Source organism: Trichosurus vulpecula, chromosome 4 (assembly GCF_011100635.1).
Source record: "Trichosurus vulpecula isolate mTriVul1 chromosome 4, mTriVul1.pri, whole genome shotgun sequence".
Lineage (NCBI taxonomy): Eukaryota > Metazoa > Chordata > Mammalia > Diprotodontia > Phalangeridae > Trichosurus > Trichosurus vulpecula.
The window spans coordinates 101,208,429-101,226,924 of NC_050576.1; the positions used below are offsets into that span (position 1 = coordinate 101,208,429).

The 18,496-nt window shown below is 46.5% G+C and overlaps 1 protein-coding gene across 3 annotated transcripts in view; it reads right to left on the bottom strand.

The window, feature by feature from the left end:
* KIF21B (kinesin family member 21B) overlaps window positions 1–18,496 on the bottom strand; it is a 72,733-nt gene that overhangs the window by 28,279 nt on the left and 25,958 nt on the right. For all 3 annotated transcript variants that reach the window (XM_036754625.1, XM_036754624.1, XM_036754626.1), the window contains exons 5-17: window positions 18,094–18,228; window positions 17,508–17,675; window positions 17,109–17,224; window positions 16,074–16,269; window positions 14,031–14,220; window positions 10,894–10,957; window positions 10,556–10,777; window positions 9,682–9,763; window positions 8,986–9,106; window positions 7,473–7,664; window positions 7,019–7,218; window positions 1,761–1,868; window positions 389–457 (exon numbers count right to left, since the gene is read on the bottom strand). In XM_036754625.1, the coding sequence (XP_036610520.1) occupies window positions 389–457; window positions 1,761–1,868; window positions 7,019–7,218; window positions 7,473–7,664; window positions 8,986–9,106; window positions 9,682–9,763; window positions 10,556–10,777; window positions 10,894–10,957; window positions 14,031–14,220; window positions 16,074–16,269; window positions 17,109–17,224; window positions 17,508–17,675; window positions 18,094–18,228 (1,863 nt within the window). The remainder of the gene's footprint in view (window positions 1–388; window positions 458–1,760; window positions 1,869–7,018; window positions 7,219–7,472; window positions 7,665–8,985; window positions 9,107–9,681; window positions 9,764–10,555; window positions 10,778–10,893; window positions 10,958–14,030; window positions 14,221–16,073; window positions 16,270–17,108; window positions 17,225–17,507; window positions 17,676–18,093; window positions 18,229–18,496) is intronic.

The window sequence follows — 18,496 nt, forward strand, 5'->3', positions numbered from 1 at the left end:
TGGAGGACCTACTGAAACCAGATTAGGTCTAGGGCTCAAGGCAGAGAAGGAACTTGCAGAGTTTCTGTATTTGATATACAGTGAAAAATAAATGTGCAAATGATTTCCACCACCATATGCAAGTGAATGCCTGTTATCTCTGAGTCAACAGCTCAGATACTATGGGTAAAAGACCTGTGGCCCCGCCCAGGATACCCATGGACCCCAGAATAGTGAAGAACTCTTCCCAAAGTCAAAAGGAACTTCCCTTCCAAACTCTAGAAAAATTAGTGAATAGCCCCCTTCAGCAACAGCCACTTCACAGTGATGGTAGAGGCAGGTGGAAGGGAAGAGGAAAGGGGGTGATTCTAGGTGGGAGTCCTGCCCAGCCCCACTGGGATAAGCTTACCTCCTGGGTTTTCCTCCTCAATACCATCTCCTGCTGGCGCTTCTGAGATTCCAGAGCCCGGATCTGAAACTGTAGGGGAGAAGGGGGTCAGGGATCTCAAAGCACTCTAATCCCTTTATTCATCCAACAAGCATTTATTGAGCACCAATTGGTGTCAATTGTGTCAAGCTCTGGGCTGGGCACTGGAGATACAAAATCATTTGCCTTCAGGGAGCTTACTTTCTACTTCCTTCCAAACATCCCAAGAATCTTCTCTAAGAGTTATTATTCCTGCAGTCTGCAGGGAACCTTTATTGAAAGGATGGCTGCCCTCGGTCAGCAGGGGGAGCCTGGTGGCTTAGGGACAGTGGTCCTCACACACATTATAAATCAGCCAGAAGGAACTTCAGAGGCCCAACTGAGAATTCCCCTATAAAAAAGCCAGTAACTTTCAGATTTTCCTTGAAGCAGTCCATTGCACTTTGGAATTGTTTCTAATAACAGTCAGGAAGTTTTTCCTCCTATCAAACCGAAATCTGAACCTCAGTGAATTTCAGGCTCCCACTCCTCATTCTGCCAATTGCGGTCTCCTTCACATGACAGTCCATCAAATATTAGAAGACAGCTCTCTCATTCCCCCCTCCCACCAAATCTTCTCTTGTCCAGGCTACTTCCCATATGGCATCCTGGTTACCCACCTCTGGATGCTCTCTCCTTTACCAATCAGGGCTGAGAGGGACCTTAGCTGATCAATAAAGTCCTGCTCTCTTTTTACTGAAACCACATGACAGTTTCTTATATTCGTCTAGTGCTTGAGAGTTTACAAAGTGCTTCCTTATACATCATCCAATGCTCACAGCTACCCTATGGGATAGGTAGGGATTCTAAAGCTAATGGGGACCTCGGAGTTCACTTTACTGAAATACTTCATTTTTCAAATGAGCAAACCAAATCCCAGAGGGGTAATAAGTAAATGGATACTTGTCCAAGGTCACACGGGTCCCATGGTAGCAAAGCTAAGACTTAATCACAAGACTTGACTTCCTGAACAATGTTAGAACCTAAATATATTTCCATTACTCACAATGCTATGAATTAGGGTAATTTCCATTCAATGGAAAGCTAAAGCTAATTGGGTCGTTCTTGGTCATTTCCTCATGGCTGCTCTCAGACTCCCAATTCTGAAGACTTGTTTGCTCATCTTCCTACCCATTCCAGATAAAAAGCAGAGATGTTTCCTCTCACCAGGGCCAATGCTAAGCACTACTAGCTCCTTCTGAATTCTCAACGACTGAAGGCTCAGGAGCTGAGCTGGAAGAGCTCAAGGAGGTTGATCAGTGCATATGAATTGGGGTGGGTGGTGGTGGGGGAAGAAAAATGGGATCCCCCTCACCTCCTGCCGCCGTTGCTCCTTCTTGAGCTGGGCAATCTCCCGGTTCCTCTTGGTTTCTACCAGCCGCCTCCGCTGTTGCTCCTCCCTCATCTGTTTCATCAAGGCCACCTACGGAAGAGTGATAGAGGATTAGCATGAAGAGTTGGCCTGATGGAGAAAGAGAGACCCACACATGGACTGCCCAAGAAGAGAACAGACAAATCCTTCTTGGCCCATCAGGTACCATTTGAATGGGGGGAGGGGAGAGACACAGAGGGGTCATGAGGCAAAGTACAACTTAGTTATCTAGACACTTGGCTTGGGAAAAGAAGGCACAAGAAAGCTGCTAGGGCATTAATATCCACAAACGTGGAATCTCGGGGTTGTGAGAAATCTCTGAGGGCACCTAGTATAATCCCTACGTAAGCAGGGGTCCTCTCTATTACATCTGGCAGATCTTCAAGTCTCTTGAAGACCTCTGGTGATAGGGAACTCATTACACCTCCTGAGGTGGCCCATTATGTTTCCACACAGCTTCAATTTTTAGGAAGTTCTTCCTTCAAATAAGCTAAAATCTTTTTCTTTGCAGCTTACACTCACTGCTCCAAGCTCTGTCCTGTTATGACAGGAATGTCTCAGTGGCCTGGCCAGAAATGTAGCCATCAACGGGCCAACTCAAGTCAGTGTAAGAACGAAGCCAACTTGTTGGTTTGAAGGTTGACTGGATCACTGGGCTCCAGATCTTCCTCAGGAGCCTTATGACTGGGGAGAAAACCTCCTATTAACCAATGATAGAAATATGCAAATCCCAGCAAGTGCTAAACTCTGCCTCCCCCCACCCATCCTCATCTTGTGACGCTACACAAAATCCCCTTGAGGATACAGATGGAGCCATAACCAGGTGGGAAAATAGCAGGAAATAGACCCTCAATTCATTAGTGGGGGATAAGAAGGCACCAGGACACTGTAGAGGTGATGCTAAGGAACTGGCTTGGGATAAGACCCCCGGGAAGGAGCAAGCTACCTCTTAACTTCCTAATTTTTACCTATTCTTGCTGCCTGGATACCTCTAAGTCCGTTCCTTTTCTGCTGAACGTCCTCAAGTCCAGTTAGTACTCTCTAACCTTGAACACCATGGAACAAAGGCTTCCTTTGCCTGGCCCAAGGTATGGATGGCTCTGAATACAGAACCAAGGAATTCCACTTCCTGATCAAGCACACATTTCTCCAGTTTCACACAGAAAGAGCTAAAGTCTCTAGGAGCATCATTAACAACCTGCTGAAATGTGGTTGCAATGTTGCAGAGCCTGAACAGAGATGACCAGAGTCCAAGTGGCTAGATATTTGCATGCCAAAGGCAGTTTTCAGCTCACCTCCCCTTTGAATTCTTACTCAGTTGTAGGCCACACATAGGGCTAATTTGGTGAACCACCTTATGCTGAGCAGCTGTTGTGACAGCTCCATGATGAGTGAGGAGGGCACCGGTTTGTCAGAGGGATTTGGGAAAGTGCCCTAAAACTGACATACAGCTACAACACACCATCCCTTCTAGGGAGACTTCTGGGGGCATGTAGCCAGTATGGATAGGTGATTAAACTCCCATTTAGGTTGAAACAAAAGTATCTTCTCAGGATCTCAAGCTCAGGCTCCCAAACTGAGTGACTATGGTCTAAGAGCAGCTGGACACCAGAGTGAAGGACTGATAGGGAGATATGTGCTTGGCTTTGTTTGAAAATTTTAAATAACTTTTGGAGCTCCTGGTGTTTTACATAAAAATATGGTACTCTGTACAATAGCCAAGATTGTCTTGAGGAAACTGGCTGTTCATTGCTTTGTTTTTCAGACATTTTAGGAATGTTCCTTGCACAGGGTATGGGTTTCACAGGTGGCAGACACATAGGTTGGAAGGTTGCTGGAAATGGCCCAGATACTAGATCTAAAAGATGGCTGAGTCACAAGCCATCAGCCAAGATCCCTGAGAGTGTGGGGTCCAGGCAAAATGGAGGAATTGCTCATGGCATCTCTGTGATGAGCAGGAAGACCTCTTGCTTGTCACAGGCTCCCTCTACTGGGACAAGAAATCCATGGAGTATTTAGAGAGCCATAGGTTTGTGTTCTCTCTCTCTCTCTCTCTCTCTCTCTCTCTCTCTCTCTCTCTCTCTCTCTCCCCCCCCCTTCCTCTCTCTTTCTCTCCTCTTTCTCTCTTCTCTCTTCCTTTCCTCTTTCCCTCTTCTCTTCTCTCTCTCTCTCTCTCTCTCTCTCTCTCTCTCTCTCTCTCTCTCTCTCTCTCTCTCTCTCTCTCCCCTTCCATCTCTCAAATGCATACACATATACAGGTACACTTTAAGTATCCTAGTCTGGGGCATCATAGGTAGACATTGGCCTTCTCTCTATCGAGACAGATCAGCGTGTTGACCTTGGCCACACTGATGTCATACTGCTTGTTTGATATGATGTTGTTGGCTCTGACATCTGTGCTGAATACAGGGCGTTGCTATCCTCAGTCTTCTTCATGGAAGGCTCAGTGGTCAAGGGTAATGATGATGGCAGAGTGATCAAGCTTGTTTCTTCTATAGGCACTTTTCCAAGGGTATCTGGGTTATGATCAAAGCCAAAGTGTCTTGGGTCACTGGAAGGTGGGGGACATTTAGATTTTCTACTTTTTGTGACTATGTACACCTTTCAGCACTGCCTTCTTGACCTTCAAGGACTATGACCTGGCTTCTGACTTGGGGCATGGGGGAACCATTTTTTTCTTTGTCTTAGGTAACATCTTGGGGTAATGGATCTCCCTAGATGCTTCTCACAGGTTTATAGCTCCAAAACTTGCTCAAACCTCAGTAGGCTTCACCTCCAAAGAGGACTATCCAATCCAAAGGTTTTGTGAACTCCTTGTCCATAAAACTTGCCATTTTCTTGGAGCTACTCATAACTACCATAGCCAGTGAATTCACTGATCAGGCTGAAATGAGGATGTCTGGGTGCTAATCTTAATAGAGCTTGCACAAATATAGCTAGTAGAATGTAAGTTCCTTGAGGACAAGAACTATGACAGTGCCTGTCACACAGTAGGCCCTAGATAAATGTTGGACCTAGCAATACCACTATGAAAGAGATCGTAAAAATGAGAAAAGGACCCACATGTACAAAAATATTTATGGCAGCTCTTTTTGTGGTGGCAAAGGACTAGAAATTGAGGGGATGCCCATCAACTGGGGAATGGCTGAATAAGTTGTGGTATATGAATGTAATGCAGTACTATTGTGCTATAAGAAATGATGGGTAGGCAGACTTCAAAAAAACCTGGAAAGACTTATATGAACTGATGCTGAGTGAAGTGAGCAGGACCAGCAGAACACTGTACACAGTAACAACCACATTGTGCGATGGCTGACTTTGATAGACTTGGCTCTTCTCAGCAATGCAAAGACCTAAGACAACCCCAAAAGAAATCATGATGGAAAATGCCATCCACATCTAGAGAAAGAACTTTGGAGTCCGAATGCAGATCAAAGCAATACTATCTGCTCTCTTTTTTTTTTTTGTAGTTTTGTTTCTTCTTTCTCATGGTTCCTCCCATTGCTTCTAATTTTTCTTTATAACATGACTAATGTGAAAATATGTTTAATATGAATATATATTAGAGTCTATACCAGATTTCATACTGTCTTGGGGAGGAGGGAGGAGAGAAAGGAAGAGAAAATTTAAAACTCAAAGTCTTATGGAAGTGAATGCTGAAAAGTAAAAATAAATTAATTAATTAAAGATCTAATTGGAAATATACAGTGAAATAAATAAAAATACATTAAAAAATGTTCGCTGATGAATTGAAAGCAAGGAACTCTAGTCGTCTTGTAAGAGCAGAGCTTATTAGAAGACCAAACTGTTGAATACTTTCCTTGCTGTCTAGAATATAGACATATCCTCTGTCCCTGGCACTCATCTCCATAGACTTACAGTCAGGCTCAAAGATCATCCATCACCATGACAGGAGGGAGGAGAGCAGTGACAGGTGAAGGAACCCTGGGCAGAAGTCTCTACTGTGGAGGCATCTGCTTGGTTTCTTTCAGGCTTGTCCATCACTTCTCTCGGGTGACCTGCTTTGACAAGGTGGTAAAGTTGCTGTGTATCTCAGAAGTGGCTGCTGCTTGAAGCAGGAGAATTCATCCCTGGTATCTTAGGCCCTGATGGAAAACTGCATCATTGTCCATTCCAGGTTGGCCACCAGAGAGTGCATTGGGGACACCTGCCTGTACATAACACCCATATAGCCTGATTATACCCTGGACAAAGTCATTAATATTATCAATCATGATGTCATAAGTTGCAAACAACAGATCCAAGGATCGGAGTGAGGGCTGTTCCCATTCAAATTCACCATTAGGCATGTGTTCTGAAGGGTTGGTCTGAGGACCACTGAGAAAAAGAGCTGCTGCTAATTCAAAGACCCTTACTGTTTGCTGGAGCAGCTGTCATGCCCCGAGAGAGAAGACCCTGCTGCAAGATAAGGCAGAGGAACAATAGAAGGACCCTGGGGATGCTGAGGCTGGTGGATGCTTGGGCTCAGGAGTTCTGAGCTGTAGTGGGCTGAGCCCTCACCAAGTTCTTGCAGCAGGATGCTGAGCCACAGTGAGGCTGCCTAAGAAGGAGTAAACTAGCCAGGTCAGGAATAGAGAAGAACAAAGCTCCTAGGCTCATCAGTAAAGGGTTCAAAGCCATGAGTGGTCACTATTTCCAACCAAGTTGAGCTAAGGAGACCCAGTCTCAAAATAGGGGCTGAGGAGGGCAGGTGGGGAGAAGAGCCAACAGTCAAAGATGAACAAATAGGAGATGGAAAGTACAGAAAAGTCGGTGGCTGAAGACCAGGTAGAAGGCATGGGCCAAGTCAGAAGGAGAGCGAGAGCTGGCACAACACACCAGAGACTAGAGCACTTTGAAACCGAAGCAAAGCCTTCTAAAGAGAGGAAGCCTCTCACTGCAGCAAGAGCCAATGAGTGACAACCTAGGCCATAGTCACCCCGGGATTGTTCAGCTCCAAGGACTGGGGTGACCATTGGCCCCAGAGCCCCAGCAGTCACCTCTCCAGGCTGGACCAACCCAGTCCATGCCAGCCCCCACAGTAGGAACCAAAAGGAAAGGTCAGAAATTTGGAGGGTAATTAAATGAATAGGCAAATAATACACTGGTGAAATGTAAACCAGCATGAAATACACTCCATTCACTGTTCCTAGCTTCCATTTTGGGTGCATCCCCCCTTGTTCCCTGTACCCTCTAGTTACCTTGGCCTTCTTCATCTCTGCCACCTCAGCCTGAAGCTTCTTCAGTTCCCTCTCATAACGGGACTGGTTCTTGAGCAGCCGGGCATGCTCCTTCTGGGCTGCCTGCAACTTCTGAAGGTCCCGATTCATCTCCCGCAGACGCTTCTCATAATCCGCCTTTATCTTGTTGGCCTTCTCCTCTGTGTAGCACTCCATGGTGCCTAGGGTAGGAAAGAGGGTGAAGGGGCTCAGACGTCAGAACTAGACTCCAGGGGCTCAGGACAAGGGTAGGGCGGTGTGATGGAGGCATGGCAGAGGCATGGTTCTGGGCTGTTATTAACTCACCGCGTGAATTTAGTTAAGTCAACTATTTCATCCCCCTACACACACACACACACACACACGCACACACACATGTGCACAGTGTGTATGTACATGTGACCATGTGTGCGCACATGCACATGTATGTACGTACTGAGGTTCTGGAGCACCCGGTCCCGCTCGAGCTGTGTGTCCCGGATCTTGTTCTGTAACAAGATCAGTTTTTCCTCGTACTGGTGCTTCAGCGTCTGTAGCCGGCGCTGGCTATTCTCCAGTTCATCGATCAGCTTCTGCTTGATCTCAATCTCACAGGTCAAGTCTGCCAGGTCGGCCTGGAAGTTCACCTCTGGGGGTGGGGGACATGGGGGCATGGGGAGGGGAGGAGAGGGAGACACAGAAGAGAAGAGGGCAGCTAATTGGCACAGCGGATAGAGGTCTGGAAAACCTGAGCTCAACTCTGGCCTCAGACACTTCCTCTCTGCCTCAGTTCCTTCATCTGTAAATGATAGCACCTACCTCCCCAGGCTGTTGTGAGGCTGAACTGAGATATTTGTAAAGAGCTTTACAAACTTTAAAAGTGCTGTTTATACAGCTAGGTATTATTGTGAGAAATGTGAGACCCTTCCAGGGATCAGCAATGAAGGCTGAACAAGTAAGATCTTGATGGAAATAAGTCAGTCCAAATGAGTGCTGTCCTGCAGACGTTCCTCTCTAGTCTAACAGGGCAGACCTGGGCCTTAGGAACTGGGGTGTGTGGGGTGGGGCAGCAGGTGTTTGTTGGGAAGTGGTTTTTGTATCAGAAAGAAATAAAAACTGAATCTTATCCCAAAGATGATGACCTTGACCTTTGGCTCTGGGTTGAGCACAATAATTCTTCTAACTCAGCAAGTTTCCACCGAATTGTCCCACCTGACCACATCCCCATCCCCCTTCTCCCTTTGCCAACTACTCCCCCACCCCTGCCATGAAGATGATTCTGGGGTCTAGCTTTTCTTACAGTAACTTAACATAGCACAAGGTCACCTGAGAAACTTCATTTAGGAATAGCCATGGAGGCATAGGTTCAAATCCTACTCCTGACATCTACCTTTGAGGCAATGGGGGGAAGAGAGAATAGAGTACTAGACTTGGAGTCAGGAAGACTCGAGTTCAAATCCTGTGCCAGACACTTACTAGTTGTGTGTCCCTGGGCAAGTCACTTGCTCTCCCTCAGATTCAGCTCCCTCATCTGTAAAATGAGGGTGATCTATGACCCTGCTGATGGGTCTCCCTACTTCCATCTACTCAGCTACAAAAGTTATTTTTCTAAAATGTAGGCTTAACCCCTCAATAAACTCCAGTGGCTCCCTACTGCCTCCAGGATCAAATATAAAATTCTGTTTGGCATTCAAAGCCCATCATAATGTAGCAACACTCTCTCCCCAACTAGGCACATAGTAGGTGCTTCACAAAAGCTTACTTCTGACTGACTATGGTCCTTATCTGTATGGCTCTCTGCCCCATGTCCTCTTGATGAGAAGGGAATCCAGGGTAGCAGGATTGGAAGGCTGAGCTTCCCCTCTTGGCACATCCATGCACCAGTGGCCTCTGAAGGCCCTTCCAGGTCTTTTCAATCTTCCCACAGTCCTTTCCTATTTCCAGCCCTGGGAGGTCAAGGGTCAACTCACCCTTCTCCTCTGGATCCGAGTCTGAGTCCACTAGGCTCTCCTCACTGCCCGAATCTTCATCTTCATCTTCCCGTCCTTCCTCTTCCTCACAACCACTTTCATCCCGATCCTCCTCTTCCTCCTGGGCATCGAGCACCATGATGGGGTCCTCCCCAGTTGTTTGTGCCTCCCGAGGGTCAGGAAACCTCCCCACAAAGGACTGGGTGAGCTCCCATGGGGCCAGACCATGAAGGGAGCAGTACCCCGAGACTGAGGGATGGGAGTATGCTCATGTGTGTCTACATGCATGCGTGCAAACATACATACATCCATGTAAGTGATGAGTAGGGAAACTGGGCAGAAAGGGTGGACACACAGCACTGCAGCTAGAACCCTGTGACCCTTCCCCTGTCCTAAAAAAACACAGCTGCCTCCAAGGGGCAAGGGCCCTTTATGCACATATGGAGTCCCTTCTTTGGGGGTGATGTTGGGGAGCGGACAAATACATTAACCTGGCAACCAACCAGCATATCATTAGGGGGCCCAGTGAGTCTAATTCAAGGAGGGGAGAGTTTTTTGGCTCTGAATGGAGCTGGGAATATTGTAGGCACTTTCATCGATGGCCCTCCTCCACCCCTTCTTACTGAGACTGATGCCCAGGTGAACCCCAGGCAGGGTCATGAGTCAAAGTGTACAAGAGAAGGGACCGGCCCTTACCTCCTCGGCCTCGTTCTCATCCGTCTCTTCTCCGTTCTCTTGATGTAACTTTGCCCTCTTTTTAAATGCCTCCTTCTCTGGGCTGCCCACAGGAGGGAGACGGGGGTAGAGTCGGGTTAGTAGAGTCTGCCTCACAGAATCCTAGGTTAAGAGCTGGAAGGAGTCTTAGAGGCCATTTCATCCAACCTCCTTGTTACAGTTGAGGAAGAGTGAAGCTCAGAGATATTAGATAACTCATCCATAGTAACACATCTAATCTAATACCAGACATGAGATTTGAACCCAGATCTTTTTGCTCCAGGTCCAGCACTCTATTTATTACTCCATGCTTCTGCTCCAGGGGTCATACTGAAGAAAGAAGGTGGGAAACGGTAGGGAAAACATCCCTATCTGAGGTTGGGATGATGTCACCCTGAAGTGTATCAGTCATGGTGGTGAGGTCAGCCAGCAATCTCTTCAATTTCCCAGCTGAGCTGGTTTTTAAATTTTAACCCAACTAGCCCAAAATAGACTCTAATTAGTCTCTGTTTTCCTCCACGCCAAAGATCATGAGACAGGGTGAGGCAACCTTTGCCCACAAGTGGTTGATTAACTCCCCAAGATAGTAGGCCACTAGGAAAGAGATTTCTGGGGACTGGTGCCATTGTGCATGATGTCACCAGGGAGTTGGCCTGGGGTGGTACAGAGATGGAGCTTAGTAACCAGCCTCTACCAGTCTTCCTCTCCTCAGACCCAGATCTAAGAAGGGGTGGATGCCTCAAGGGGAGGAAGTCCCACCCCTAGGAAAGAACTGACCCCATCCTGGTCTTCCACCTACCCCTCACCTCCCACCAAAGCCACTGTCAGATAGTGTGTGGGGGCTTCTCTCCTTCACCTTTTTCTCCGTTGCCTGGTCTCCTTTTTCTTTAGCCGTTCCAGGTCCTGCTTGGCCTTGCGGATCACCTCTGAAGCCTCTGTTTCCATGGAAATTGATGGGCTGCTCAGCAAACTTCCCTGGGTTTGGGAACCACTCATGGAGTAGGAAGGCCTGCCTGAGGTCCGTGAGAGTGTGCGGCGGAGAGACTCATTCATTGCTTCACTCTCTAAAAGCTTTGTTCTGAAGTAGAAGAGAAGGTAGAGAAATGAGGCCGGCCAGAAATGTTGTCTCTTAGCCCTACCACTGCCAGAGTCGCAGACCGGCCACCCTGAGTCTTCCCCATCCCTGGTGCTCACCGAAGCTCCTCAATCTCTCGGATATAGTTCTGGATTAGAGTACCAATGGCCTCATTGCCATCTCCTGGAGAGAAACAGAACAGAGATGTCTCATGATAGTGGTAACAACCCCAGCAACAATAACACCGTGGGATGGGTCATTGTTATTCGACACATATTGTGGCACCTAAAAAAAGGGCAGATTTCAGCGATGCATCCAGAGAGAGGCGAAGTGGGCCAAGACACAAATAGGGCAGATGTAGTGACATTATATGCCTCTACTATAAAAGAAAGAAAAGAAACAGAAGGGAAGGTTGCTGCAGGAGAGAGGAAAGCCTTGAGCTGCCATATGCCAGCTGCTCTGAGAAACAAAGAATGAGATGAGGTCAATCTCAAAGAATTGGATGAGATGTGATGGTTCCCTGAAAGCCACAAAGAACATGGGACTTAACCACTGGGTGGTGGGCTGTCATTAGCAGAGAATATACTGAAATAGGGTCACAAAGTAGTGAAATGCCCAAAGAAACCTATGGATGGGATAATTAAAAGTTAAGAAACAACTTAATACACCTTAGACTGCTTTTTCCTTTCTATCCTATGTTCTATTTGGTGATACACAACTTGTTTGTTTATAGTTAAAGAAGAATTAATAATTTGTTTTGTTATAAGTAAATGCTTACCTCCACTTTCTTAGAGGCTGGTAAATGTAGGCTAGCATATACCCGAGGACCTTAGGTTTCTATGCCCAAAGCTAATCACACCCAAACTGCTGTGATTGCTATGTTATCCAAGGAGGGGGAAAGGCATTGCTGCTCACACAGTTACAGTGACCAGGAGTAAAAGAAAGCATGGTCCAGAGAAGGAAATGAATAGAATCTTCTGGATGAAGCTACGTTTGCAGTAAGAGTCAGATTATCAACAAATCAACAAGTATCTAATCGAACACCTACTAGATGCCAGGCACTGCCACGCACTGGGGATATAAAGAAGGGAAAAAAAAAAACAAAACAAAAACCCCCAAGAAGTCCAGGGTTGAGTATGAGTTAAGTCACCACTGTATTCTTCTTCCCTAGTCATCCTAGATCTAAGAAAGTGTGTTCAGCATCGGGCACCACACTTCGTCTAATCAGAATGTGAGGCCACTGAAGGCCAGGCTGTCTAAGGAGCACATCAGTTGAAGGAAGCTGGAATGCTTTTCCTCACTTGAGGTCTTTAAGCAAACACTGGTTGTCCGGCTGCCAGGGGTATGTTGTAAAGGAGACCCTTTTTCAGGCATAGCTTAGACTCAGTGGCCTCTGAGAGGTCCCTTCCAAACCTGACCCTTTGGAACTCTGTGTAGCCTGAAAGAAGAAAAGACTGAAGGGGAACATGATTGCTGTCTCCAAGGATGTGAAAAGCTGCTAAGTGGGAAGGGGCCTGGATTTGTACTACTTGGTCCTGGGGGAGGGCAGGGAGAGGGGACCAGAACAAGGGAGAATGGGCAGAGATTGCGAAGCAACATGGTGAGGGAAAACTTCCTAAAAATAAGAGCTGTCCCAGAATGGACTGGGCTGCCTGCAGAGGTGGGGGGGGGGGGCGGTCCCCTCACTGGAGGTCTGCAAGCAGAGGCTGGATGACCACTTATTGGGGATTCTAGAGGAGGGATTCCTGCCCAGGTATGGGTGGATTATGGCTGCAGGTGGCCTCTGAGAGCCCTTCTGCCTCTAAGAACCTGTGCCAAGGCCTGAAACCTCCAAGTGGGACTCGGGTAGTCACGTTAATGTGGTCTTGAGCTTTATAAAGCACTTTAACAAACATTGTCCTGTTTGATTCTCAGAACAACCCGGTGAGACATGTGGGTCAGCATCTCCATTTTCAAACTGAAGACACAAACACTGAGTAGCTGAGTGACTTTTCTGCAGTTATACAGCTAATTGGAAGAGAAATGGGACTGGAGTCATCAGCCCTTTCCCTGCCTTATGTTGTAGGGCTGGTCTGGACAGAAGCACATGGTGTACAGAAACCTACACCCAATCCAATCCATCGAGCAATCTATTAAGGATATACTAGGCATTGTGCAAAGTGCTGGGGATACAAAAACAACAAAGTCGTATATATATTCATGTTTACATATTTATATATATGAAAGTAATATATGTATGTATACATACATACCCATACTCTCTCCCTGGTCAAATTATATATGTGCACATAAGTACATAATTGTATGCATACATACACATATATAATATACACAATTGTATGTATATTATGTGAAATTTTCATGTGTTTTCCGTGTATATGTACATATACACATATAATACACACATACAAAATACGTGTGTATACGTATGCACATATACACATATATAAAATTTGCACAGGGAAAGAACATTAAGAATTAAGGGGATTATTATAGGAGTTGACACAAGCTGATCTTTGAATCAGGCATATGCTAGCCTACATTTACCAGCCTTTAAGAAAGTGGAGGTAAGCACTTATTTATAACAAAGCAAATTATTAATTCTTCTTTAACTATAAATAAACAAGCTGTATATCACCAAACAGAACATAGAATAGAAAAGAAAAAACTTTTAATTACCCATCCATAGGGAAGGGGGAAGGTGAAGGTGAGGGGAGTGCACCTCAAGCATGGGGGAGAACCTGTGAAAAGAAGTTTCAATGGGAGAAGATGGGGTGTTGAGAATGGGGGAAAAAAGGAGATTTGGCTGGAAGAGAGAATGTACAAAGGAGAGGCATATGAAATAAGCCCGAATAGTAAGCTGGAGCCAGACTGTGGGAAGTCTGAGGTCCCTGTGGTCTGCCGAGGGCTAGGCAATGGGCTTTAGAGTTTGTCACCAAGGTGGTGACCAGGAGTGTTTTTGCTGTGTAGACCAGACTAACCCACTACTGCAGGGGCAGAAGGAGGAAAGAACAGGGGATCTAAGTGCTTTCTGACAGACAATGACAACTGGGAGTGGGAAGGTCTCTCCAATCGTTGAATCAACAAGCACCTACTATGTTCTGAGCACAGGTGCCGGTACTGGGGATGCAAAGACCAAAAAGGAAAAGAGTCTCTGCTTACATCCCCCATGGGAGGTGACAGGTCCACCTAGAAGTATAAGAATAGCAAATGGGTGAGGGAGGGCAGGCAGTGGGTTCACTACCCCTGTACTCACCAGCCTTAGCAAGCAGCAGGTTGGCCTCCTGGCTCATAAGGTGGGTGACTCGGTTGTTGATGGCATCAATGGCTTCCTGCATGGCTTTCACCCGCATTCTCAGCGTGCCATTCTCTTTCTGCAGCATGGCGTTCTCCCGGAACAGGTCACTATAGCCCTCTGAGCCATCTTCCCCAATCACTCGCTTACCCTAGGAGGAGGAGGAGGGCAGATAGGAAGGGTCAGCATCTGGCTCAGCAGAAAGGAAAGGCTTAAGAAGCCTTTTTCTCACTTAAACTACTGCTCTTTCTTCCTAAACAGCCTCTTTGACCAACCACTGTCAGATTAACCTACTTAAAATCTAGTTATGGCTATATTATCTCCTTTTTTGAAAACAGAAAAGGACAGAAGGCAGCTTAGAGGTCAACAGAGACAAGTGTGACAGCTTTGGGAACCAATATGCCACATTTAGCACATATTTTAAAATGAAAAAAAAACAGCTATACAGTGAGATTTGAGGTTTCATACACACACACACACACACACACACACACACACATACACGCACGCATTCTTTGAATATAGAAATGTTCAGGTTTGTGAAGTTCAAAAAACCAAAAAAATTAAAAAAAATTTTTTTAAAAGTGCTTCCATGGCTCCTTATTAGGGGCCAACCTACAGGATGTTCCTCAAGTCTGGACATACAGGAAAAAATGCATATTTTCAAGAAACGAAATGAATGGAATTTTCAACAACATTTTATTTAATTGGAATATTAACAAATAACATCTTCAATATGATTTCCATAGTTTGTAATGCAAAGCTTGATGTGCTTTGCAAGATTCATGTGAACTCGATGCAGTAACTCCACATTGCTGTCAATTTTAGCACATTCACTCTTTATGTGTTCAATCGAGTGTGTTGCATCTGTGATTTTCATTGAGTACATCTTCTTCTTTAGCACACCCCAGAAAAAGCAGTCGCTGAACAACACAGAATCTTTGGTGAAACGGATAATGAGATGTTAATGAGATTTCCTATGTGCCCAGACTTTAGGGACACCCTGTACAGTGTATACAGTGCCAGGCCTGGAATGAGAAAGACTCATCTTCCTGAGTTCAAATCCAGGCCCAGACACTTACATGCTGTGTGACCTGGGTAAGTCACTCAACCCTGTTTGCCTCAGTTTCCTCATCTGTAAAATGAGCTGGGGAAGGAAACCGCAAAGCACTCCAGTGTCTTTGCCAAGAAAACCCCAAATGGAGTGAGTTGTGAAGAGTCAGATATGACTGACTGAAATGACTGAATGACATGGGTCCTTATAGCCTATCCAAAAAAATTAAAGAAGTCCAAATTCCCTATCCTGCTATTCAAGGCTTCTTATAAGCTGGCTCTTCTCCCTTTCCAGCCTTATCTCCTATTAATCCTCTACAAACCCTCAACACTCCTGTCCAGCTGGACTCTCAGGCTGATGCTTTACTGCTTCTGTTCATTCTATTCCCTCTTCACGAAATGTCTAGTCACCCTGACCCACCTTTGTCCCTCGTGCATCCCCATCTATCGTGTCCGTCCCATCTTTTAACACCCACTCTGATTCTGCCTTCCATATATAACCTTCTGGACTGTCCCAACCACAAGGGTCTCTCTTGCCTCTGGACTCCTATAGCATGGTGTACTCAGAACACCAATCACATATACTGGAGTTACTTTCATGTGTATCTTTTATCTCCTACAACACTGTAAGCGCCTTGGGGGCGGAGGCCACATCTTATTAATCATTGTGTACTGCCCTACCTCCAACATTGTAATGTGCTTGTACATAGCAGGCATGCAATAATATTTGATGAATGAAGGAAAGAAAAAGTGAGGAGGAAGATGAAAAGTCAGAGGGTGAAAGTGGTCCCCAGCAGATCACTCCTTGAGATCAAGGCAGAGCCACAGATAGCAGGATACTGCCCAAGTAGCCAGTTACGGGCACTGCTAAGCTAAAGGCTTAGGGCCCAGTCTAGAGAAGCTGGGCTCATTCTATTCACGAGGCAAAGAGTACCCCTTCCCCTCACTCACCGCCTTGTACTCCATTAGCTCCATTTGCAGGCGGGCAATCTCTGCCCGAAGGGCACTGATCTGCTGGCTGGTCTTATCTTGGTTCACAACCACCTTGTTCTTGATGTTGCGGGCCCGGTTGGCATACTTGAGGGTATTCAGGGTCTCCATAAAGTCCCGGTCTGAAGGGCTCACACAAGCAATCATAATTGTCTGGCTGGTAGGGACGGAGAAGAGATGGGGCAGAGACAGATATCCCCATGGAAAACATCACATTGGAGCTAAGTCTTGTCCTTTCCCAATGCCACCTTAGGGCCACTTGGCACAAACTTCAAGACAAAATGACCATGAGATTTCTGTTCCAAGTACATGACTACAATTTACTTAGCTAATAGGGTCAGGTCTGTTTTGGCTTGTTTATTTTTCAGAAATTAATCTAGGAAATAAATAATAGTAAGACCTTTTATTTCCAGTCTTAGTATCTTGTTTTAGCTTTACAAACTCCCTGTGAGTTAAAAAGGGAAAGGATCTATTCTTCTCCATTGTAGACATACAATGAGGTAGCTTAGCAGTGTGGGAAATAGAAAACTAGACTTGGTGTCAGGAAGAACTGAGATCACATCCTGCTTCAGACAGGTACTAGCTGTAAAGCCTGGGCAAGTCATTGAATCTCTCGGTGCCTTAGTTACCTGGTTTGTTAAACGGGAATGATAATAGCACCTACCTCGCACGGTTGTCACGAAGCGTGAATGTGATGATATATATGTAAAGTGTGTTGTAAACCCTAAAGCACTATATTGACGTTAGCTATAATTACTAATTATAATTATTAATAGGTAATAATAGTGATGATGATGATGAAGGTAATGCACACAGGAAAATGATACTTGGCCAAAACAAATGACTCGTTCAAGATCATTTAACGCCCCAGGTTTTCTCACTCTCAGCCTGGGGCTCTTTACATCAAATCATGCTCAATATAACCAGCTGTACTGAATGGGAGCTGGCAGTGAGTGGGCACAGTAACCTCTCCCCAGAAGTGGTTGCTCTGGTTACCTGTTTCCACCGAGGGAGTCCTGGAGGAGCCGGGTGAGCTTGGAGTCCCGGTATGGCACATGGACCACCTTCTTGCTCTGGTCTCCTAGGGCACTGATCACATTACCCAAGGCCAGCTGCAAGAAAGAGACCCTGGCCTTCAGCACGGTACCCCGTGGAGCTATGTCTCCCAGCCATCCCACCATCTTCACTGCCCTCAGCTACTCCCAAGCTCTAAGACTGGGGGACAGGCTAGGTACTATTACTCTATTAAAGTCAAAGTCAGAGAAGAGGACCACACAGAAACAGACACAGGAGAAGGGGAACAGAGACAAAAACATGGCATGAGGGATGGAGTTAAGGGTGCAGATCCTGCTCTAGGTCACAAGAACAGCCTCTACAGGGTAAGAACTTCCATACCAGGCCACAGTTGATAGAGATGCCCTCTTTGGCTCTCTCGCCTGTGGCCCCTGTCCGTTTCAGCCGTTCAGAGCCTGCCAGATCGACGAAATGAAACTTGGCTGTGAGTGTCTCATACTCATTGGTGGGGGCAGCACCGTCGTGAAGGCCAGGCACCTCACCATTCACCTAGGGGAGAAGTGGGCATTACTGAAAACCCCAATTCCCCCACCTCCACCCACCATGGGCTGAGGCTCCCTGGGATGTCTGGAGATGCCCTGCCCCCTTAGCAAGTCCAGAGGGACAGAGGACAAAACACCAAAGGGGGACATATGGTCAGTAAGGCTGTAAGGTCATGGATTTGGACTAAGAAGAGGTCTCAGAGATCACCTTGTCCAACCCTCTTAATTTACCTAGGAGGAAACTAAAACTCAGCCAAGTTCAGTGATTTGTGCAAGATCACACAGGGGCAGAGCCAGGATCCAAACCCATCTCTCCTGACTCCCAATCCAGCAGGCTTCCCTAGGACTTATAAAAGCCCCAGACCCGCTCTCCCCACAGCCAGGCCCCTCTGCCCCCTCCTTCTGCCTCTCTGGAGGCTGCTTACCAGTTCAGGCCGGGCACAGACACGCATCTGGCACAGGTGGATGGTGAAGATGGCGTGAGAGCGAGAGCTCTGCACATTCATCTGTGTGCTGGCCGTGGTCCGGGACAGAGCACCTTGCTTCAAACACTGGATCAGCTGCAGAGAGAGGGGACAGGCTGCATGGGGCAGCACGGGGCCCTTCCGGGGAGCTATGTCTCTGAAGAAGATGCAGAGACGCTTTGTATGGTGCCCCCCATCAGTCAGACATCCCCAGGAGCACTGATGCCTTGCATCTCACTCCCTTCTAATAGCTAATAAAAAGAGCTAACATTTCTGTGGGCTTTAAGGTCTGCAGGGCACTTTACAAATATTATCTCATTTGATTCTCACAACAACGCTGGGAAGTAGGTGCTACTATTACCCC